This window comes from Emydura macquarii, unplaced genomic scaffold (assembly GCF_026122565.2).
Source record: "Emydura macquarii macquarii isolate MOO-44397 ecotype Brisbane River unplaced genomic scaffold, CSIRO-AGI_Emac_v2 contig_1790, whole genome shotgun sequence".
Classification (NCBI taxonomy): Eukaryota; Metazoa; Chordata; order Testudines; family Chelidae; genus Emydura; species Emydura macquarii.
The window spans coordinates 27,955,765-27,979,944 of NW_027131927.1; the positions used below are offsets into that span (position 1 = coordinate 27,955,765).

The window sequence follows — 24,180 nt, forward strand, 5'->3', positions numbered from 1 at the left end:
CAAAGTGCAATAAATGCAAAGTTGGACTGATCAATTTCAGAATTGCTGTATTTTAAATCTTTGGATGTGGGGGGAAGGGATGTAAAGTGCTGGTAGTTGCCAAACTCACCATAGCATTCCCAGTCTACCATGTTGACTTTTTCATGCATCTTTTGTAAGCAGAGCTAATTTGTTGATCATGTTGCTTTTGTACAGCGTGTAGCATAATCAATCACTGAGATATAGTAAATCAGTATATGCTTAAACAAATATGAAATGCATTCAAAGTATATATTTCCATGTTACAGTCATAGAGGAAAAATAGTCTGTCTTTTTAGTCCATTTTATAATCAATTACAGCCGTATTTAATTTGATCTGCATCTTACAATATCACACTTGCATAAGAAAATTAAATGCCAAGTACTCTTAAACTTGTTCTGTATTGACAACTGTTTTCCTTACCCTTGAAACTTAATGAAACGCAGAGAAGCGAAAGAATGTAATCTGTCCACAAACATTTTCTAAGCAGGTATGACAGACTGAATCAAAATGGGCATTGAGTATTTTTTTAATTTTTGTAAATTAGTCACTTTAGAAGAAATTAGAGGTGCTGAGTTATGCTGAAAAAATACACATGCACATGTTCTTCAGAACCAGAAAATCTGATCTACAGCGTAGTCTCTGGTCTTTGTTTAATCCAGGCTGTGATAGCAGGAAGGGCTTGTACTCTCTCTTTCAGAGCTAAAAGTTTAGGGTGGTTGTTTATCAGGCCAGGTTTAAGGAACAGAAGTGTAGTACTGCACACGTCCCAGTAGAAATCAGCCCAGGTTACCTGGTGAAAATGAAAAAGGTAAAAACAAAATAACTAAATTAGTATATACAATCAAATAGCGGAAGCATTAACATCCAAGACCTGGTCTATAATGGATCTAAAATGATGATAGAGAACCACACTTTAACTTTTGGTTTGGCCCCTTCTACATCAGCCAGTTATATCTAGTTTAAACAGTTATCTCCTGATTAGGGTACAGTCCAATGCTTTTAGCCTAAGATGATATGTTTAGATCCTATCCATGCTATAAATTGTAACCGTGTTGCAACTTGATCCACTGACTTGGTTGTAGCTATAGATAGAGGTCTTAGTCTGAACTGTTGAGAAATTGTTTGCTGAATTGATTTTAAAATGTGATTTTAAACCAGTTTGGTTCATAATCAACTTAAATATGCTTTGGTCAGCCAATGTGGACAGGATCAATCTTTGCAAATTGACTTTGGAAATTTCTAGTGTAGAATCCTGAGGCTTTTAAGCAAAGGTTAGAACAACTATTCTAAATTCCAATCAAACATAGCTTACTTCCACTGGTTAGTGAGGGTGGAGCTATGTTTAAAATGATTTGGTTCAAAACTGGTTCAGCAAACATGGGTCCTGGCCTGTAGCTAATGGGAATTTAAACTGAGTGTTGTCAAGGCCTGAAAGCATAAGGAAAAGCAAAGAATTAAAATGAACACACAACAAAGGATGTTCTCCGATCTCTGGCTGTGAAAGTGAAAATTGTTTAATTTCTTCCAGTTACTTTGCTACAGTGGCAACTGGATTTGAAATTTAAAAAAAGATACTCACAGAGTTCCCAACCAACCACTTATTATCCCCTAAGAAACTGTTCAGATCTCGTAGTAGTCCAGGAGCTGTATTAGTGAGGAGGTCATCAAATGCCTGTTGCTGCAAAAAAAGCACATGAAAGTAGAGAGGATCGTCAAATCTGATTTTTTCCACTATGAAACAAAAAGATAAAGCATAAATATGGATTTGGAAAACTTAATTGCAGTGGACTCATTTGATTTGATAAGTGTGGCTTGAAAAATATTCACTGATATTTCCTAATCTGATAATTATATAGTGGTTCTACACCTAATCTTTACAGTACAAAAACATTAACATACAGTTGAGGATTAGTGAAGCAAGCAAAGTAACTCTGTCTCAAAGCTGAGGAAGAAAAATGAGTAGTTGTACCTTCATTTGAGCGTGCAAGGAGGTACAGCAATATTCATTAAGGCTAAACTGATGAGCTGTCTGATACGTTGATGTCAAAAAGGGCGTTTGTGCACTGCGTCCTTTCCTTAAACATAAGACCAGTGAGCCTATCTAGCTTCAGCGAGTCCTTTGCCTTGATATCAAGCCAGACACCTAGAGAAGGGGTTTGATTTCGTAGACCTTCACCTTGCCATCAAACCAACAACTCTGGAATGTCACAGAAGCTTATCCGTTGACGTCGGACCGGCAAGCGAAATGGGCTGAACTGCTGGTCTAGCTAGTCTAGTCATCTGCCTCTGCCTGTGGCCAACCACCAGCTGCAGAAGAAGGCGCAAGAATCTCTGCAATAAATGATTTTGGAATACCCTGTTTGTAAGTGAAGTTTTCTTCATGCTAACACTTGGCTTATTCCCTGAAGCATGCAGGTTTGTATCTCTTTTGCATGTTATGCTATCTAATATACTAGTGGATATTCTCATAAATGTCTAATCTTTTCTTGAGCCCTACTGAGCTCTTGAGCTTAATGTTATGTTATGATAATATCTTGTGTAGTGTTTCATAGGTTAATGATATGTTGGGTAAAAAATATTTCCTTTATCAGTTTAAAAACAAAAACAAAAAAACAAAAACAAAAAAAGAACTTTAATTGGATATCACATACCATGGTGATTGGGCCATACAACTTCCTAGATAATCCTTTCCCATACCAGTTTGTTTTATGTCTCTCATATCCCCTGCTACACCTTATTGAGCAGATTTGCGGGCTCAGGCTTGGGTGATGTCACTTCATATTGTGCTGTGCAGATGACAAGACACAGAACTTTGTGCAGTTATTGGCTTAGCACCTGTGTCGGGCTGTGCTGATATCAAGGCAGAGGACTCAATGAGGACCCCTAACTTGCTGGTCTGATGTAACATCACTGGCTCAGCTGCTCTAGCTGCAGAATGGAGCGCGGAAGGTTTCTCTTAAACCTTCTCAATAGTCTGCAGTCTCAAACCCAAAGTTAGCTAAGAGTCCTGCACATGAGGAGATCCTGAGAGATGGAGCCATAACACTAACAGCCCAGGCCATTGATAAACGGAGCAGTCAGTGAGTCTAACCTTCCATTACTGTCTGACAAGAAAAGGGCTGGTAACTTGGATTTTCAGAAGCTGTCAGAGGAAAAAATCTGGCTCAAGCTATCATTTGTGTTTACTAGGCATTTTCATATTTCCTTGCCAAAGAGGGTTGAGGTGTTGATAATACATGCTTTGAAGGATAAATTCTTATTACTTGTATTCATTTATTCTTCTTTGATCCTTGTTAAGTAGCACCCTGATTGTGCCTGGCATTTCACATAAAAAGTAAAGACATGAGTCCTGCTCAGCGTTGCTTATGGTGTTACACTCCTGGAATTCTTTCATTCTCTGATGCAGACTTTACCAGCTTTATAAGCTGCTAGTTAGGCTCATTTTCATATAATATTGCTTGCTGTCTTTGTCATTTGTAAGGACTGTTCTCCTTTGGGAAAGAAAGGGAATGTACAGCAAGGAGAAATTATTTGCTGGTAATGATGTTTGTTCAAGCCATTCTTCTGTTTTCCTGCTGTCCTCTGAAGAAACCTTAAGGTTTTGTATTTTGGTGGCCTTTTTTTAATTTTTCAAGTAATGTAACTGACAAGTCATTGGTTGAGGCTATTTAGAGAGGTAGTTTTTGTTTACTTGCTTTCTAGTAGGTGAAATCCTACTACCAATTGTGAAGGGATGTATGTTTGTTTAGGCAGAAGAAGAAAGAAATGAACTGATATAGTTACCAAAAAGTTCTCCTTATTTATCATCCATAAGAAATGACTGGGAAATGATCTGTGATAAGCCACTTTATTACCATGGATTTGTTTTCCAAAGCTTTGAAGTGTAATGAGAATAGATCAAAGTTAGATTAAAAAAAAAACATGCTGAAGGCTTATATCGTATTATCGTGGAATAAAATGCACATTTCCTCAGCTCCGCTTGCTTTTATTTATTCACTTACTTGAAATGGGCCAATAAGTAAATAAGTAGCTCTTGCACATATTTATGCTCCAGATAGGAAATGTCTTCAGTGTTAATATACTTACTATAAAATTGCATTAGGTAACTGAGTGCTTCTATGGGCTGATAGTGAGTTATAGCTGTGCACTTGTGATGAAGCAATTTCACAGGTTTACTATGTAGTACCCTGCACTACATCCATTAAAACCTGTGGGTTGCCTATGGATGTGAGCTTATTCCAGCCCATGATTACCAGATGCCTTCACTCCCTAAGATGGTAGGGACCAAGTCAGCATGCTCAACCATCTAATGGACTCTTCCTAATTCTCAAGGCCATCCTCACCACGGCTGCAGTAACATTAGCATTGGTGGGAGAACAGGTTGAAAAAAAGCTGTGCACACAAATCACAAGCAGTAAATCAGGGCTTTTCCTAGCCACCTCTCACTACATCATAGTGCCCGTATTTAGTTACTGGTGTTTTTCCCTAACACATCCATGCTATAGCATTAATAAGGCTCTCCAAGGGGTATGCTGTTCTACAGTTCCTTTTCAGGTGTCTGAATGCTGCCTGGTTTTGTGCATTGTAAAATGAGTGTTGTTCCATGCAGTGTAAATTATTTAGATGGTGCAAATCTAAGACATTCCAGAAAGCACAAAATTGTTTTGGCAACAGTATGTGTTAGGCTTTGTTTCTACCATTAGGTGGCAGCAGTCCAACCCAAAAAAAAAAGTTTGGAAAGTGAATGGGGAGGAAGAGTGGCTGTGCCTTGAAGGAAGAAAAGCTCTTCTAGCAAGTTTCTGAAGAAACAATATTCTGGCACCCCCAATCTCTCCTGTTTCACACTCACCGCCCCATTCCCTCCTACACGCACAGAAATTGAGCACTGTGTGCGTTTCTTTTTTTAAAGCAAATTTAGTGCTGGTGATAAACATGACAGCTAGCCCTGGAAGCCTAAAAACTCCAGCCGCAAAACAGATGCAGTATAGGCCAGCGTCACGCAAGTGTCCCACAATTATTATGGAAGCAGTGGTCATTGTTCAGTAGTTCAGGCAAGACTACTGCTAACCCAAAGGTTTTTAAAAAACATGTTATCCCCCCTCCAAAATAATGTTTTAAAAGAATGAATTTGGGATTGAGGATGTTCTGCCTTCTGGAATTTGAGCCTGTGGGGTTCATGTTTTCAAGCATTTCTCTGCTAGAAACTTTTTCTTTCAACTGAAAGCTGCCATTCTCACATAATCATGGGACTCCCAGTTGGGGCTTTTGAGGAAAGCACAAATATGAGACTTATAGTAAAAAATCATGATAGCTGACAACACTGAGGTAAAGCTTTGCACTTCCAGGAGGGATTCAACCTCTTAACATACAAAGAATACAGTGCTCCCCTCCTCTGAAATTTACCCAACCAGATCAAGAGCTTGGGTCATTCTTAACTAGAGCTATTGTGACGCCACAGATGGCTTATAAATTCATCACCCTTCCTCTACAGCTAATTTGTATGCTACAGTTCTGGTTGTAATGAGTCAATGGTATGAGCTAGACTGGAATTGTCAAGAGGTTCTCCTTGGTGGAGGATTTGACCCAACTGTGACTGCTTCTTAAAGTTTCCCTGGCTCCATGTTAGTTTGGGCATCAGTGCTTGAGGCAGCACTGCCAGATGAGCTGTGGCAAGGCAGAGGGGCCCTTAAACGTTGAAACTTGGGAACATTCCATCTCTTTGGGTTCACCAGTTCACTTTGGCTGTTTTGAACTGTTTTGAAAAGCAACTGTAAACCCAGTTTAACCAGCCAGTATGCTGGGAATGTTTTGCCCTGTTCCAGCATGGTGTTCATCAGCTAGACCAGTATGTTGAATCTGGTCCCTTATGGGAAAATAAAACACATGACTTAAGGTTGATGCTTCTCATCAAATGGTTAGAAATTTCATGTGGTAAAATTTTCTCTGGTTTTCTTATTTGGTGTTCACAAATTCCTTTTTTTAATTTAAAAAAAAAAAAAGGAAATTACCAGATAAAAATCATGGTAAAATGGAGATAAGGTTTTCAGTACACATTAGTAACTTAATGGCGGTAGATACTATAGGGATGTTTTAAACGATCTCCAAGCATTACAGGAAAGCAAGTGTTAAAGTGTAAACTTAAAAGGTAACTGCTTCATAAACTCTTCTCCTTTTATCCATCCTACAGTCTTCCCTACCATCATCTTTGACCTGTGATTCTTCACATTAAGATGACTTCCCAACTGATGGGGACTGGAGGGATAGAGTTGCGGGTTAAATACTGATTAGAAGACACTTTATACTTTGCTTCCACCATAATGCTTGCTGTCTGAAATAATTTGGAACATCCCTTCTGTCCCACTTATTTTTCAGACATTCCTTCCACCATTCATTCCAGTCAGTTCAACTTCCTCCCAACGTATCTGTTCAGTTCAGTGTCCAGCCGTTAACCCTCTCTAGGCTCAGTTAATTCCTAGAACAAAAGGGATATATAAAATGTTGCTTCATTTCCTTGGAAATGTCATGAGGACATCTTTAAAAGTTATATAGCACCTATCAAGATCTGTCGTCCTGTGTCAGTTATTGCTGTTAATAACTACCCTTGACACAGCATTGTATTATGCCAGTCATTACAGCTTTAGGAAGAACAGAGGTTAGAGACCAACTTTAACTAGGGAGTATCCCTCAATTGTCTTATTTCCAGAGTTTTGGCTAAGGTGTGGATTTTGTTTCCTGCTCTCTTTGAGGGAGCTGGAATGCTATTTATTTTGTAAATTTGAACAAACCAAAAATTGAATATAGTTAGAAGCTAATGGAAATGGTACTAAATACATCCATGGCCACTAAACTACATTGTGGATATAGAACTTGATCATATCTAATTGTCTTTTTAACATGCACTTGTAATTAAAAACCTATATTGTCATTAAAGTTAGCTGACCAGAGCAGGAGTGAGGGAATACAATACATACTTACGAACACCAGAAGTAGTAGCAAGTCAGAAGTACAGAAAGAATCAGATGGTATAAAGCTGTTATGCTTTTTGAGTTAGTTTTAAAAAAGAATCCAATTTATTTCTAGCTACTAGCTTGCACCAAAATACAGCTCCTGAGTAGTCCGTGAAGTGAAGGAGCATTTTCTGCTTCACACTGTCTTTCCCTGTTTAATAATAATGTATTAATAATATTTGGCATTTGTCTAGATAACATCTTCCATCCAAGATAAGCCAAGGTGTGGCCGCATCATCCTTCCCGCAGTGTTATATGGCGAGAGGAAGTGGGAGGAAGCAGAAATCCTTGGCTCAGTAGTCTGGAGGTAGAACTGCAGAGGAAACCTCACTTACTGAATGGCATTTGAGCTGGGTGAGTGACAGTGTGACATCAGAGACCAGTGTGTAGCTGTCACTGCAGATGAGACACTTTGGCAATTATACAACCACCCTTTATATTTTTCTCTTGGATTTAAATCAGTGATCACATTACTTTCACATCCTGATTTTTCTCTCCCCAGGGAAAGGTTGACATGAAGTCATCAATGGTGTCCACAATGGCATCCACCAGAGCTTGTTCCAGAAGCGTCTGACCAGCCAGACCTACGGGATTCAAATTGAGAAAGGGAGGGTGTAGAGGCACTATCTGCCCAAATAGATTATTTCTAAAAACAAGGTGTTTGTGCACATGCCAATGTAAATTCAAATGCTCTAGACCTTTTTCAGTCTTCCTAGCTTCAATCCTTCAAACGTCTGAGCCCTCACAGCCAGTAGCTACCTCAGCTCCCTTGTTCCATAATTGAACTCGTTATCTTGCCTCTTCCTGCCTCTCTGCTCCATCTTCACTCACTGAAAAGTCTGTCCTTCCTGTCCCCCAGCCCCACGATCTTGTTGTAAACTTTGAGTCTTTCCTCTCCTCCTACCATCCCACTAGACCTTCACAAAGCCTTGATATGACTTTTTTTTACTATCATCAGACTCCACCCGTTCCTGTCCCAACTGCCAGTACTCTCATACTCTCCTGGCTCTTGCCTCCCCCCAAAGTTCCTCCGTTCAAGTCCATGTCCTTCCCGTTCATTTTGATGTCACCTCCTGGTTGAAACCTGCTTCCTGTGTCTTAATGCATTATATTTAAGCTCCTTAGGTTAACCGTGTCCCCTTCTCCAGCTCTGCTCTCCTTGTCCCCCATTGTCTTCCTGCCACCTGTGGTCTTTCCAACCCTTTCACCTTACTCTTCCCTTTGTCTTCTTTTCCTGTTTGCCAGCCTTATGCCCTCACTCAGGCTGCCCGGTACAGACTTCCCAGTTTCATCTTGCTTTTTCCCAATTCCTTCTGAAAATTTCTCTTCAAGCAACCTCTTTTCCCCTTTTCTCTCCACCCATAGCCCTCACATCACATCCTCCCTCTGCTGAATTATTCTCTTGCCTTATTTAGATTTCATGCTCTTCGGGGCAGGGACATGCCTCTTTCTTTGTTTGTAAAGCCTTGTAAACCTACATCATGACATAAATGAATCTCAGCAATAAAAGGGACATGAAATGCTGTTTCCTACATTAAAAATGATTAATGTAAACTTAACAGGTACTGGTGATGTATTTTCAATATGAACTGAAAGGCTTTTTAAAAAAACAAAACAAAAAAAACTTTCCATGTGTTTTTCTGCCAGAGCTAACAGCATCATTAGAACCCCAGTCTGAGCTGGAAACTGCATCCCTCTCTCTGCTTGGAGTGAGCTAGGTCAACAGCTGTAGCAGAGAAAACTTTTAGACTCCTGAACACAGGACCCAGTAGGTAAGTGAAGGAGAAACTGATATGAAATAATGTTAAGATGTACATTTACGTGCAGGCTGGGGTTTCTGAAGGAGTTTATTGCCACCCCAAGCATTCAGACTTTCTGGGTTAGACCCCCAAAATATCATGATGTTTTAAAATAATACATTTTGTGTTCTTTCTATCTGCCTCCTGTTGTTGAAGCCGTTAGGAATTACATTTTGAAGCTTATCTCTGCATCCTTGAGGTCTAGAAACTTACTGCATTAATGAAAGCTGAGTCCAGGAGCAGGGGCTTTATGAAAAACACCAAACCACAGCTTGGCAACATTGAAAACATTATTGAATTGATAATGGTTAGGACACCTAATTCTTTGGGGTTGCTTTGAAAATCCTAGCAGTACTTTTAAGTGTACTCTTTTGTGTGTTTATCCTGTCTGCTTTCATACTGATGCCATTATTGCAGTGTCTGAGCATTAAAAAGACGACAACTGGCTGCTCTTATTTCCCAGCAGGTAAGACTTAAATGCTGGAATAGAATTAAGATTGACGTTGGTGTGTGGAATCGGAGGGGGGGTGACAGGCATACAATACTTACTGTGGAAGAAATAGGTTTAAGAAAGCAGTTCTATTTCATTCTGGCCATGGTCAGGTCATCCTTATTTCTTCTGATCCTGAATTCCATAACCTAGACTTGCTCCTGTGAAAATCCTCTCTTCTGCCTGATTCCTGCTACTTTCAGGTTCACAGGTGTCAGCAAACCTTACTGATAGGTTGGATTAATGCAGTTCCAGCCCCCGCAAGTTTCACTTTGAGTTTTGGGTTCCAATCAACTCAAAAAGTAAATGAGAAACGCAGCTGGAATCATACAGCAAAACTCTTAAGGACATCCTCCCTTCTCCTGAAAAGCACAGACTCTCTCTTTACTTTTAGCTCCTCAATTGTAGGAGAGAAGGAAGAAGCCAGTGGCCTTCAACTTTCAGATGATAGCTAGTTGGTCCAGTCTTCTCTCCGGTACATGTTTTTGCAGGGAGCAGAGACGGTTTTAGACCAATTTCATATGTCAGTCTCAGGCATATGCAGTCTTCCAGCAGTCTGTTCCAAAATATCAGCACTGGAAACAGTCCTAGGCATACTGTTTTTGCTGTAGCATTGTTTTTCAGCTTTGGGGTTAAGAGATCTCTAAGTGCACTGAGGCTAAGGAAATTGCCACATTTGCGTCACAGGATCTGGAAGGGGGCCATCTTCTGAAGATATTTGGAGGTGAGAGACGTAGAAGGCCAAATGACCTCTCGTGCTCTCCTTAAAACTGCTCAAATTGAGGGGAAACCTTGGGCTTTTTGGAAGGAAAGGGGGTGATTGAAAGGGAGGAAGGAGAGTTCTGGGCTGGCCCAGACATGTGGGATGTTTGGGGTTTTGCGATGAACATTTTGAAGAGTTCTAATATTATTTATGTATAAAGAGATTTGCCCTTGACATTTTAAGCAATAAGAAATGGCAGGGCATTGATTGTTTGTTGATGCTGAGAATGAGATTAGGTACCAGGTGAAAGGGTTAAGTGCAATCAACACAGATTTGGGGATCTTACTGCGGTTATAAAAGTTATTTTAAAATGACTCATAGAGGTTAGGTCCCTTGAACTGTATTTACTGATTCATTATCAGCCCTTTAGGTCACTTGGTTTCTTCCATCCCATCTACTGTTATCCTCTTCGCTTCTGAATTATTTGATACCATATGCAAAGCATGCCATGTATGCCTTTTAGAAGTCCTGTATGGGGTTTAGTGGCAGTTTGTAAAGAAAATGAGCCATGGTTGGTGCTGTATGACATAGATGCCTACATAGAGCTAAAATTCTTACCAGATCAGGTGGATTATTTAATTTCTTCTGTCTAATTTGTAATGATTTATAGATAATCTAGGTAGAATCTATAATCCTATTTGCTTTTCCATTCTGCAATCATATTACTTTCCTTTTCCTGTTTGTATTAACCATTAAAATACAAGATTACTATCTTTTTATTATAACACTTGTATTGTGTCTAATCTTTTAGCATTTTTGGTGTATTTTATGGATTATGCTAGTGCTTCTCTCAAAATGATCCAATTTTATCAATCAAAAAGGAATTCTGTAGGGGTCTGTAGGCATTCTCAAGAAAGCAGACATGGGTAAGAATATTTTACTATATTTTAAAGAGTTTATTGTACATTTTTTCCAGATTAAAAATGTAACAGTGTTTGGAAATATTTAAAAAGGAAGATTACATATGGTTGCTCACAATATGAAAGAGGCAACAGAAATGTATTACTTGTTTTCAAGCTCCCATTATCTGTTTGCATAAATTCAGTGCACGCTGAGAATATCCTCTTTCATTCATGTTAGTCTTGCAAATAGATTTGAATGATGATAAATGGATAACTCCTAAAACAAACCCTGGCTATTGTAACTCTCATTATTACTGATATTACTCAAGCACTTTATTTCACATTATCTAGGCAGCTGAGTAATCTCTTTCATAGAACATAAAATTTAGAGTTAAGAGTGATCTTATCAGGTGATCTAGCCAGAGTGGGATTTTTGCCCCAAGCATTTTTCTAAATGCTCTATCTAGTTTAATTTAACAGTTTCCACAGACAAGACTTTCTAGCCTGAAAGACAGTTCCACACTACTATGCACTTAGGGGTACCCAATCTAACCCCCAATACTAACAGCATGAGAACCCAAAAGACTAGCCTGATGGAATACAGCCCACAACATCTTAAAAAAGCAAAATTGAGGACAAAAAGCTGTAAGATTTGTATTTCTGGGAAACTCAGACAATAAGCACTGTACTTATCTCTGAAGGAGATACAAGGTCAAGCAGATATTAAGTTGGGTATCATTTATAATTGATTTTTTTTTCATGTAAATTTATATGCAAATTTGGAGCTATCTAGATTGACATAAAAAGTGCGTACCACTGGCATAGAGTTTATACACCAAGTACAGCAACATTTTGACACTGCTGTCAGGCACTTGTTAATTCCTGTAGTATTTGCATGGCCACTAAACACTGTTTTAATAATCTCATTGATCTTCACTGTGTAGCTGTAATTTATAGATGATGTACAGCTTGATCTTGTCAGAGGATGCTTTGGTGATGTTGCTTTTGAAAAACAGAGGCAATACCACTTGGCTGGGTGACAGCTGCAGTTGTTCTGAATTCCTTAAGCAATTTAACTGTGGAGAATTTACAAATTTTATATCTTCTGATTGCTGTAAAGGGGAGAAGGTTGGAATTTCAGATGGGATGTGTCTGCATTGCAGATGGAACAATGATCAGCAGAAAGGAAGGAAGTTATTTGTATTATTTAGTGCCTACGTGCCCTAGTCAGGATTGGCAAGTCCATTGTGCTAGGTATTGTATAAGTCCCTGACTTGAAGAGTTTACCATCTTAATTTAGTATAGTTTACTCTAGTTTTCTCCAAATTGCATCAGCCTATCTTGACGTTGGTGAGAAAATCTCACACTCATTTATTGTGCACTGATTTCTAACTGGACTGGATTCTGATAGTTCTAGACTCGCATGGCAAGTTGTGGAAGTCAGATTGCTTGGGAATTTTAAAGTTAGACTGGATAAAACACTAGCAAATTTAACCTTACTTATAGCAGACATAGTACTCTGTTATAATAAGTGGGAGAGAAAACTGGCATTATCTGGGAGCTGGGTAATGGGATTGTACTTTCTCTAAATTCTATGCAAGATAGAAACCAGTGTAAGAAGTCTGTGAGTATATATATCTTTTTAACCTTACCCGCACTAAATCCACCTAGCACACCCCTGTAGTTAAGCTTGATTTAATACCAGAGTTCTAGCATAGTTCTCCTGGCTGGCAACACTTGGGATTTCTTCTGATATTTGTGTAGTAAAAATGTGCCTTAGACTAGTCTAACACATCTAATAGAAAGCAATCTATCCTATCTGCATTGGTCAGGAAACTATTCTGGAGCTGTGCTAGTAACAATCATACATAAATCTCCCTATTGTTTGAACCATTGGCTGTATTAACTCTGGAGCAGATCTTTATCCTCTGTAGTATAAGAGTACCTTTTTGCACTTGGTCACGATGTTTAGTTTGTTCCAATGGATGCTGCAAATGATTCTATCCAACACAAGTTACCACATGTGCATCGTGAGGGGCAGGATCTATGCTCTCTTCTTATCAATGCAGCAGACATGGCAGAGCTGCCCCACTCTAGGTCTCTTTGGATGAGCACCTTGTCTATAAGCTTTGTAGGTTTTTAATGATTTTTCCTATTCTGGTTTAGTGCTTTTTTTATTTACTGGTAGTCAAGGTAGCAATTTTCTTCTCCTGTTTCCCTCTGAGATCCAGATATGGGAATGGTCCATGCCCAGATCCAGGAGGAAGACATCCCTCCAGGCCCCCTACACATGGTTCCACTAACATCCCCTTGTCCACACAAATAATTTACTGCTCCTTGGAGGACAGGTGAAGAATGGGTGCTTGAGCATAATGGCAAGACAAATGGATTGGGAGCAATGGAGGCATGTGCGGGAGAGGGGGGCTACAGTTTTGCTGTGTATCCTATAACTAATGTCCTTCTGTCTGTTTTTCTTCTCTTTCAGATCTCAGGAGTGCAGCAGATGCTATTTGAGGCCACATTGAAATGCCATGGCAACTCCAATAAAGTAAGTAAACTCAGTATTGGTACTGAGCTGATGAGTTGATTAACATTGATTAGCATCCTATAGGACAATTATAGAAGCATATCCTGCCAAATACACATGGCATTTCTGGGTGCAAAGGTACTTTAGCTTAAACCAGTGGTTCCCAACCTTTTTGGCTGGAGGTCCACAGACATAATTTTTACAACCCTGAAGGGCCACCAGTCTCTGCCAGCAGGCCCCTCCCCCCACTGCAGCCTGCAGCAAGGAAACCGCATGCATCTTGTAGCCCCGTGTGCTCCACGTGGATCCATAGGTAGTGTCTCCCTTCTTCAGCCAGAGGGACAGGAGATCAGTTCTCCCCTCCTTCTGGCTCCAGCAGGGACCCCAGCGCCTATGGACCCAGGTGGAGCACTTTGCCATGCTCCCTGCTACAGTCAGGGGGAGGGAGCGCTGATCTCCTGTCCCCTTGGCTGCATCAAGGAGCCTGCACTAGTCTTGTAGCCCTGTGGCTATGCATGGCACCTAGGTCCTTAGGCAGCGGCTCCCTTCTGCCACCAGCAGGAGGGGAGCGGCAGGCCATTTTGAAAAACCCCATGGGCCACTTACTGGCCCACGTGTTGGGAGCCACTGGTTTAAACCATCACTATCAACTGTAGGATCTAGTATAGGGTCTGACACAGCTACACCACATCAGGACCTGCAGCATGTCCATAAAATTTCTGTGATAGATGAAATGAAGCTGCAGTAGGAGAGGTTGACAACAGGTACATTCTGTGAAGATCACTTGTGTCTATATTGTCCTGTTCACATCAATTTCTGTTAATTTCAGTTTGTCAGGCTGGGCTTTGTTATGACTCAACATGCACTAGTAGATAGCATTAAACAAAGGAGCAGTCAAAAGTAGGAAGAGAGTAGCAGTTTTAAATTACCTGTTTCTTTGGCTAGGTATCTGGCTATGGCAAGACTCTGATGAATGGTAACGCCATCCACTTCTAAAATGGGAATTTTTCCAAATGGGATAGCTTTAAAAAAAAAAAAATCACAAATGGAAAACATTAGAACAATGTTAAACTTAACACCCGTGTAATAGTTTGCACTTATAATAATAGTGCCTTCCCTCTGAGAATCTCAAAGCACTTAACTGTTTCACAGGACCCCATAAAGTTCTGTTTTACAAATGGATAAACAAAGGTACAAGGTTAAGTGACTTTCCCAAGGTCACTCTGTGAAGTAATGGTAGAGCAGGGAAAAGCGCCTGTTTTTTTCCTCTTATAACTAGCCATGCTACCACGTCTGAAATTCTGCAGATGCACTAGCATGCAAGAAGACCTTTCAGTAGGGTTTAATTTTCTAATATTTTCCCCTTCTAATAAGACAGAGTCTGGATGTTAGACAAAATGCCAGTCTAGGCTTTATAACTCTGGGGAAGATGAGGGGCCAGTGGGGAAGAGGGCAAGGGCTTAACACAGATGGTTTTGTTATGCTGTTACTGATTAAAAAATCATATTCAGAGGCACTGACTCAGACTTTTTTTTTTTCCTCCAAAAAATACATTGCAGTAGGAAATATATCAAGCATTTCAGCTGACAGTCCACCAACAGAGGAATAACGGATGCAGAAAGGGGTTAAGGGCAAGCTGCTTCTGACACGGAGACACAAATACCAAGTCTAATGCAGTACATTATGACCTGGCTTCCATTCCAGAAACTGTTGGAAAAAACAGAGGCAACTACAGGACAACCACAAAGTCTAGGAAATTGGGAGGGAGCAAAGTTGTAACCAAAACAAAATTAATGTGGCTATTATGAAGGGTGGTAGGGGTTATTCTCTGACCCCATCAACAGTGCAACTCATACTTAGATGAGACCAGTGTTTAAAAATAATTAAATAAAAATGTCACTGGTCCAGTAGTGTAATGTACCTAGAAACTCGGGCTCTTTTTGTTGTATCCAGAAGACTCAACCTGTTTGATAGAAAAGCTTGGAGATTCAGTTAAGCTGGGAATGGGGAAGAATTAGGATGTAGCTGGGTGGATAAGAGAAGGAAGGAGACTGAAGTATAAGATGAGGCAGTCCAGAGGAGGCGGGCCCCCTACCTTTTGGCTTTGAGTGAAGGGTCTAAGGAGTTGAGATGGATTTCTTCTCTTTAGGAGAGGGAGGAGGAGATACTGGTAGTGTGTACTCTCCTGGCCTATACTGACCACTATAGTAGCCTTCAGTGCTCTGAGGTGCAGGTTGTCAAACTCTGAGCCACAGAATAAAATGTTTTGAGGACCAAAATTTGAGGAACTAGAGATGTGGAGAGATGGTCCTTGAGAGGATCTCCTGAAATGCTCTATCTACATGATGTAAAGTTGAGGGAAACCCTGCTCCTACACAGTAGTGTGGGTGTCAATATTTAAAACAAGGATCTAAGCATTTAAGCTGGCAAGAATCTGCCTGTGGGGATCTAAACACCATTCTCTCAGCTCACCTACCAAAGGAATTTTAAATTTCAAGCACTACAGAAAATGCTGTTCAGGTAAACTACAAGTTTACATCAGTGTTCATAATAGCAAAAGACATTAGGTCTGATTCTCACTTACACTAGGGATCCTTAAAGTGAGTGTAAACATAATATATGCTCATTTTACAGCCTCTTTGCCTTGTCAGAACAATGTAAAGAGATCATCATGTAAATAATAATGGAATGGAATACTAAACTGTATTATAATATTGAGCCACTAGGTGGCTCTGTGTATAAAGTGCCATATTTAAACTAACCCCAGCCATCCATGGCACAGCATTTAAAGGGCATCTAGTGAGTATAAGCAAGCTCTGTGAGCAGTCTATATTTGGTACAGAAGGACAGGATGTGGTGTCTGGAGCAAACTAAGAACAGAAACAGAAGGAGAACAAAGCAACAAAGGTTACTGGATTCATCAGCATGCCACTCTTCCATGCCCCCAGAGAACTTCAGCTTTGAGAACCCTTCAGAATGCACAGACTGGGAAGAAGATTTTGCCCTGCAAACAAACTCCACAAAGCAACTGGAGATATATAGGTATCTTCTTTAATTTATGCTATGGGAAAGCAAGCAGAGCATATCTTTAAATCCTTTGACTTTACTGAAGACGCTCACAAAGATGACTACAAAAAGGATCTGGCTATGTTTGATGCATACTTTATACCCCAGAAAAACATGGTTTATGAACGAGCACATTTTCACCAGGGAATTCAAAAACCAGGAGAAAATGTTGACTGTTTTATAAGAGCTCTGCATACTTGGCTCAAAAGTGTGGTGGTTTGTTTGGGTTTTTTTTGGGTTTTTTTGTGAATGCAAAACATGAAAATATCAGAGACGGGTTATTGGGGTAACAGAAAAAAACCTTTCACAGCAACTCCAGTTGAAGAGAGATTGAACCCTAGCTCCAGCTACACAGATAGCAAAGCAATTGAAATTAGTCAAACAACAGAACAAATGGCAGGAGCAACTTGAAAAACCTGAAACTAGTGTAGAAGCTGTAAACAGACACTTGAGGGGTAAGTCTTTATATAAAACCCTTGAGGCCAGGAAAGAGAACCCCCTGGGCTAAGAGGGAAAAATTTCAGCTGATCTGCATGCTGTGCAGAAGAAGTTATTTCCCAAGAGACTATTCATGTCCAGACAGAAGCACAGAGTGTAATACATGCATGAAATTTTGCTGCTGTTTGTCACGCCAAAGCAGTCGGGGCTACGTTTACACTGACGGCGGCAAAATTGCCGCTGCCAGATCGATCTTTCAGGATCGACTGAGTGGTCAGTGAGACCCACTCAATCGATCAGGAAGTCGACTGAGTAAGTCACCCCCTCAAGAAGTGTAGCGCTGAGTCAACAGGAACGCTGTTCCCATCGGCTCAGCGCAGTGAAAACAGCGCACAGAAGGGAAGCTGAGCAGTCGATGTCAGTTACGCAGACTACTCTGTGTAGTTTGCATAACTCCCGTCGACTGCCGCTGACTCGCGCGGTCAGTGTGAACCAGCCCAGGGAGTTGACTCATCTTACAGACAATCAAGAGCCATTGTTTCAGGGATCTATCACTTGTGATGACATAAGAGCAAGCCTGGAAAGTGAAATTGAATATTCATGGCGAGACTGTTGACTTTAAAGTTGACTTAGGAGTGGAAGTCACAGTCAACTCAGAAGGGATTTAAAATTGCCCTCCCAGAGCTGAAGTCACCTGACACAACTCTGACTAGCCATGGAGGTAATCTGAACTGCATGGGCCAGTTCACCACAGAAATAATTTACAAAGACAAAAGCTATGCATTCAGAGCATATGTGATCAAAGGACCACAGATTAGAGGACCACAGAGAACAACTTTCTCAGCCACAGAGTGGCAGCCATGATGGACCTAGTGAAAGGTGGAAGAACTCAATGGAATATTTGGTGACAGAGGACTTTTGACAGCAGAACTAGTACAAATAACCTTAAGAGACATTGCTGAACTGTATAGTGTATACAAACCTTGCAGGATTTCTATCCCATTGCTTCATAAAGCTTCATAAAGTGGAAACTGAGTTGAAGAGAATGGAGCGGACTGACATAACTGAGAAAACCTCTAAGCTTACAGCGTGTTGTGCCCCAATGGTACCAGCTACAAAGAAAAATGGGAAAATACAAATATGTGTGGATCTTAAAAGGCTTAATGAAGCGAGAGAAAAATATATCCTCCCAACCTGGATGACTTGCTTCACAAAGAGAAAAGAGCTACGGTATTCTTCAAGCTGGATGCCTCAATCTGATTCTGGTAAATTCTTTTAGACAAAGAAAGTGCTAAACTGACTATATACATCACAGCCTCTGGGACATTTTGCTTTCGAAGATTACATTTTGGGATTATCAATGTACCTGAAATTTTCCAAAGAAAGATCGCAAAACTCTTGTTGAACACAAATGCAGTTGTAGTTTTTGTGGACAATATTCTGCTATATGGATCTTTGATGGAAGAGTGCAACAAAGTCCAAAGCCTAATCAGTCAGTCTGAACTGAAGCTAAACAAGGAAAAATGCATTTTCTGCCTAGCCCAAATTGAGTTTCTGGGAGAAAGAATAAACAAATATGGAATCAGTCCTAGCCCTGAGAAAGTAAAAGCAATTCAAGAATTGAAGGCACCAACTAATGTACCAGAGCTGATAGGTAGATTGGGGGTGGTATATGACCTTGGTTGATACTTAGTGACAAAACCATTGAGTGAATTGTTAAAGTCAGACACAACTTGGCTATGGGAGCCAAATCAAGAAATTGCTTTTAAAAAGATAAAAGATATTATCTCAACAGCTCCAGTTCTCAAGTACGACGATATGCACAAACCCACAATAGTCAGTGCAGATGCAAGCAGCTATGGCCTCCGTGGTGTATTGTTGCAACAACATGGCTTTGAGTGGAAGCCAACTGCATTTTTCTCTTATATGCTTCCATCAGCTGAAAAACAATATGTAGAGATTGAAAGGGAGTGCCTGTCAAGTGTATGGGCACATGAGAATTTTTACAGATATCTGTGTAGACTGGATTCATTTACCGTGATAACAGACCATAATCTGCCTGGATCAAGCACCACTGAGCTTCCAATGTCTATTGCTAAGATTAATGTGATTTAACCGAATTGCTAAATAAATTCCTGAGAAAAATCTAGTGGTAGCATACATTCTGTCACAGAGTCCAGCACACATTCAACTGCACCCATGAGCTCAAATATGACATAAGGGTGTAAATGGATGCTGCTGACACATACAGACCAGTGTCAGACAAGAGACTACTCCAGCTACGAAAAGCAATCTCAAAAGACATGCAACTTCAAGAAGTTCTAAGTTACATTACAGATGGTTGGCCCAAGTATCCAAAGGACACTAAGGTAGTGACAAGAGACTAGCTTGAGGTGCGTGGACAATTTAAACAAGTCAAATGGACTCATGATTAAAGGTCGATGCATCATAATTCCAAATGAAATGGGAGGAGAAATCCTAAACCGCATCCCTGATGGACTAAATACCATGAACGGGCCAACTAGTCAGTGGAGTGGCCATGCATCAGCAAGGACATTAAGAATAAAGTACCTGCGTGTGACCATTGTCGAACTAACAGACCAACACAACACAAAGAACCTTTAATAACAGCGCCTCTACCAGACAGACCTTGGAAGAGACTAGCTGCTATTTTATGCTAATTAAAAGAACATCATTACTTGCTTGTCGTGCCCTATTTTTTCAGGAATATAGAAATAAGATACTTGAAGGAAATAACACATTGAACCGTTAACAAGAAACTAAAGTGCACTTTTGCTCACTTGAGTGTTCCAGAACAACTAGTGGTGGACAACAGACCACAATTCACTGCAACAGAATTTGTCATTCCGAACAAAATATGATTTTGATCCTATTACTAGCAGCCCATATTATCCACAAGTGAATGGAAAGGCTAAGAGAGCTGTACAGACAAGCAAGAAGATCCATTCCTTGCTCTTCTGAGTTACAGATCAAACCAAGAGCAGCTGCTGGATGTAGTTCAGCATAACTCCTGATGGGAAGACAACTCAGAACTACTGTTCCAACTTTGGAAAAGAACCAAAGATTCAATCGATATGAAAATTGATTAACATTTACCTCATGGCTCTGTTTTTAGCATGTAGTGCACAAATCACATTGGGTAAGAGAATGTCAAATCTACCTCTGCATGACCCAGCTGGCAGCTGCACAGAACTTCAAGGGCTCCTGTATGCACTTTTACAAGGTACATCAAGAGTTTTCAGGTACACAGTACCAATGACCGCAATTTTTTTTGAATGCAGCATCGCAGGGTGCCAGGACAAATTTTGATGATGATGTTGTTGACAGAAAGAGGAGGGCCAAGAGAAAATTAGAATTGCTTTGTCTCGCTGAGGAAGCACATGCTGTTAGTTACTACTGAAGCAGTAATAGAGTTGTTCTGCTAACAGGATTTCCTATGTTTATTAGCTAGAGAGCAGCAAGCTCCTCCAGGCAAAAACAATGTGTTACTGAATTTAGAATCATAGAGAAAGCCATATCCTTGCATATTAAATTGAAAAACCCCATGATTGTGAAGCTGACAGAGTGCTTGGCCTTGTGATGAGCACTAGCAATGCAATGTTCCCTAACTGCCAATATGTTTAAAGCTGTGTGATATTCAAGTAACAGATTTATCTACAAGGAATAACAAAGAGAAAGCTCTTTGTGTCAGTGAGATAAACTGGAAAAGTAGTACCAGCTGTTGAACCTTCCAAGTAAATCCAGGCAGAGCGTGCTGCAGGCAGTGGAACAAGGCCGCTATTATTCATTGTTGTTGTGTACTTAGTGACCAGCACTGTACAATACTTCCCTGCCCTGAGGAAGTGGTTACATTCAAAAATGTTTGATGGTGTTAATAGTACAGCAGTACCAGATCGGGTGCAGGGGATGATCAGCAGCGAAGGAGTTAACAGAAGAAATGATAGAGGCACAAGATTTCAGCTGACGTGTCTGAAATCATGCAGTACATGAGTGGATCAGTGTGACTAAGTTTTAGCAGTTGATGTTTTTTAAAAAAAAAAAAGCCACAAAATACAGTGGAACTGATCTTTTTTTAATTTAAATCCTAAGAATATTAAGAGAGACCACACTGGGTCAGACCAATGGTCCATCTAGCCCAGTACCCTGTCTTCTGACAGTGGCCAAGGCTGAATGCTTCAGAGGGAACAAACAGAACAGGGCAGTTATTGAGCAGTCCTCTCCTGTTGTGCAGCCCCAGCTTCTGGCAATTATGAAACCAGAGTTGATTAATCTGGAAACTGAATTGAGAAAAGAATGATTTTCCTGTTTTCTGCATAGCACAGTATGAAAGTTTTGGACCTTAGGGTTCCACAGGCTATGTATAAGGGGTCCATGAAAGGTTGTCGGCTACCATAGAATGATGGTTTTCAACCTTTGTTCTGCAGATCCTTGGGGGTTGGCAGACTGTCTAAGATTTCCAAAGGGGTCCGTACCTCTCTTCGAAATTTTTTAAAGGTCTGCAAATAAAAAAAGGTTGAAAAAATTGTTCTATGCCACAAATTACAAACAAGGGTCAATCACTTTTGAAATTATGTCAGTTGGTACAAAAGAACATGATTCATACAAGCATTATCTTCTTGACAGTTGGAGAATGTAGACTGAGATACAGGAAATGCAGTTTATCACTGGAATTCTTGAGATAAGCAAAGCTGGTAAGTACTGAAGTTCTGTTGTTTTGCTGGTTTCAGGCAATTCATAGAGCCTCAAATTTTGTTTACGCACAGATTTCCATGAACTGGTTATTTTCACATTGAAAACATGAGGAATGTCAAGCTTCACATTTGTAAAGCACCTTTGCTTAGATATCAGCTAATTTTTCTTGGAAAAACGTGCATTTTGGAGCTCTATATTTGTTTAAATATGGCTCTTTCGTATATGGGAAATGGACCATTTTTTTTAGTAGTGCAAATACAAAAGCCATCACTTCTGAATAGTTTTGTTGTAAATGTTTTTACCATTTTGAAAATCAGAATTTAAGAGGAGTAGATCTTTGTACAGGATATGTTACAGATAACGTCGCCATCAGTAAAAATCAACTATCTAAGGACATAAACAGGATGACAGACCCTCCTAAAATGAGCAAATATGAATTAAGAACTTCCAAAAAAAAAAAAAAAGAAAACAGAAAATATTAACATCTAACCCTTAAATATAAGGGATTTGTCTGAATCAGCAGCATATTATATTCTTCAAAATGTGATTTTGTGTAAACAATGGGAAAGAGGAAAAAGCAGAAAACATTAAATTTTTCCTGTCTGTGATTCTAGTATGTGTATGTATGACAAAAATATGAATTATGCACTATATATGTTTGGTAGGGATAACCAATCTATTCTCTTCTAATCCACACATTTAGGAACTAATTTGATACATCTGAAGACAAACACGTTCATGCTATAAACCATTGTAAAGGTCTGGCATTTCGTCAGTGATCCTTCCCTGTGTAGTGTATCAAGCCAGAGTTTGTGGCAGATACTTCAATTGCTTTACAGTTTTCTCCCTCAGAATAACAGGGACTTGGTAAGGGCCATAAAATATCAACAATACATGCAATTATTTCAAATAATTTGGCACAGGTAGACCTATAAAAGTTCAAATTTCTCTGGTATATTTTCAACTTCATGTTGGAAAAATTAAACATCTTTTTCCTTTGAAGTGTCATGACCTAAGATAAAACCGGAAATGCCAGAGCTTTTAAACACCTGAAATAACACACACATTTTCTCTCTTGCTAATTGTACAGGGTACTTCTGGTCCAGATAAAATCCAGACGTCACCGGAGAATAGTTTTAAATGTAAAGCTGAATTTTGTGGGCAGAGATTGGCGCCATGTGGAGTCTTAAATCACCATTTACCAGTGAGGAAAAGTGAGTTGAAGCAATATAGTTCACTGCTGGGAAAGAGGAAGGAAACTTTCCCTGCTGGCTGAGTATTCACTTGAATCTGAAAGCACTTCCTTTATCTATGAGTTAAATATATCCTGGGACACTTCAAAATTCTCAGTCCTGAGAGAGATTCACTGAACTTATATTTGAGAACTAATGTGGAGGCTTTTTTCATATTTTTCAGCTTCTTGGGATATAAGCAGCCTGAGCAAAAATCATTTGAGCACCCCAAATTCTTTGGCCCACATCCTGGACCCCCTTTTTAAACTATGCAATTGCTCCACTCTCTCCCCTGTAGTATATTTTTATTAGACAGTTGATTGTAAAAGTGTGGTGACCTATATGCGGAATGATAAATCACTAGTAAAGATGTGTCCCTCTTCTTTTACCCTCCTAAGAGATTGCAAAGGGCAGGCAGTATTCATAGCTCATCATCAGTAGTCTCAAAATGTTCCAACGTGACTAAGCATCATCACCCCCATTTTACAGATGGGTAAACTGACGTACAGAAGTTAGATGAATGGACTAAGTTTACACAGCAGATAAGATCAGACCCAAGAGCAGAACCCAGTAGTTCTGATTAGTAATCCAGTGACCTACCCATTGGAACACAGTGCCTCCAGTTATGCCTCCACCTACCAGGAAGCAAGGAGACCAGAGATCTGTCAATCAAGCCCTGTAATACAATTTCATAGTTATCCTCCTCTGCCTGAGTTAACTGAAAACTGTTGAACATATTAAGTGCTTCAGAACCAGCTATGGTCAGAAATCAGGCGACCTTGGGACTGTCTTTTTGCTGGCACAAATTGCTTGACGATGCAGGATGAAGCACTATTTAAACCTTCTCCAGTTGTCTTCCACTAGTTTTGAGTCTGGCTGGAGCTTTTATCTGCTTTGTTCTTCCATGTAGGGAATTTTAGTCCCTTTTTATTCCTGGATCCTAGTGTTCAGTGATCACTCAGTGCTTTAGGAACTTGCAAGAGGTCTGCTTTATTCTGTGACCGCTACCAAATGGCTGTGCATAACAATAGCTTCACTGCACCCCATCCAGACTGTGTTTGGGAAGTTCCTTAAAGACAGTCCCCAATACCACACAATGCATCCATTTCCCTCCAACTCTTTTGCTTCCTTGTGATTAGAAGGATGGAGTCTGTGGCCTTAGTCTTCTTACCCAGCTCTCTCCTTTTCTAACTCTGCCTCTTCCCCATCCCTCCCCACTCCTGGGAGAAGAGAAGAGGAAGAATAAAGGAGAGAAGCAGATGGAGAGATTTGGTAACAGGA

General features: G+C 40.1%; 1 protein-coding gene across 1 annotated transcript in view; it reads right to left on the reverse strand.

The window, feature by feature from the left end:
- Window positions 1–239: 239 nt before the first annotated feature.
- HPGDS (hematopoietic prostaglandin D synthase) overlaps window positions 240–24,180 on the reverse strand; it is a 55,191-nt gene continuing 31,250 nt past the window's right edge. Inside the window, exons 3-6 of the mRNA XM_067557392.1 lie at window positions 14,380–14,472; window positions 7,504–7,613; window positions 1,602–1,700; window positions 240–812 (exon numbers count right to left, since the gene is read on the reverse strand). Of these exons, the coding sequence (XP_067413493.1) occupies window positions 648–812; window positions 1,602–1,700; window positions 7,504–7,613; window positions 14,380–14,472 (467 nt within the window). The 3' untranslated portion in view covers window positions 240–647. The remainder of the gene's footprint in view (window positions 813–1,601; window positions 1,701–7,503; window positions 7,614–14,379; window positions 14,473–24,180) is intronic.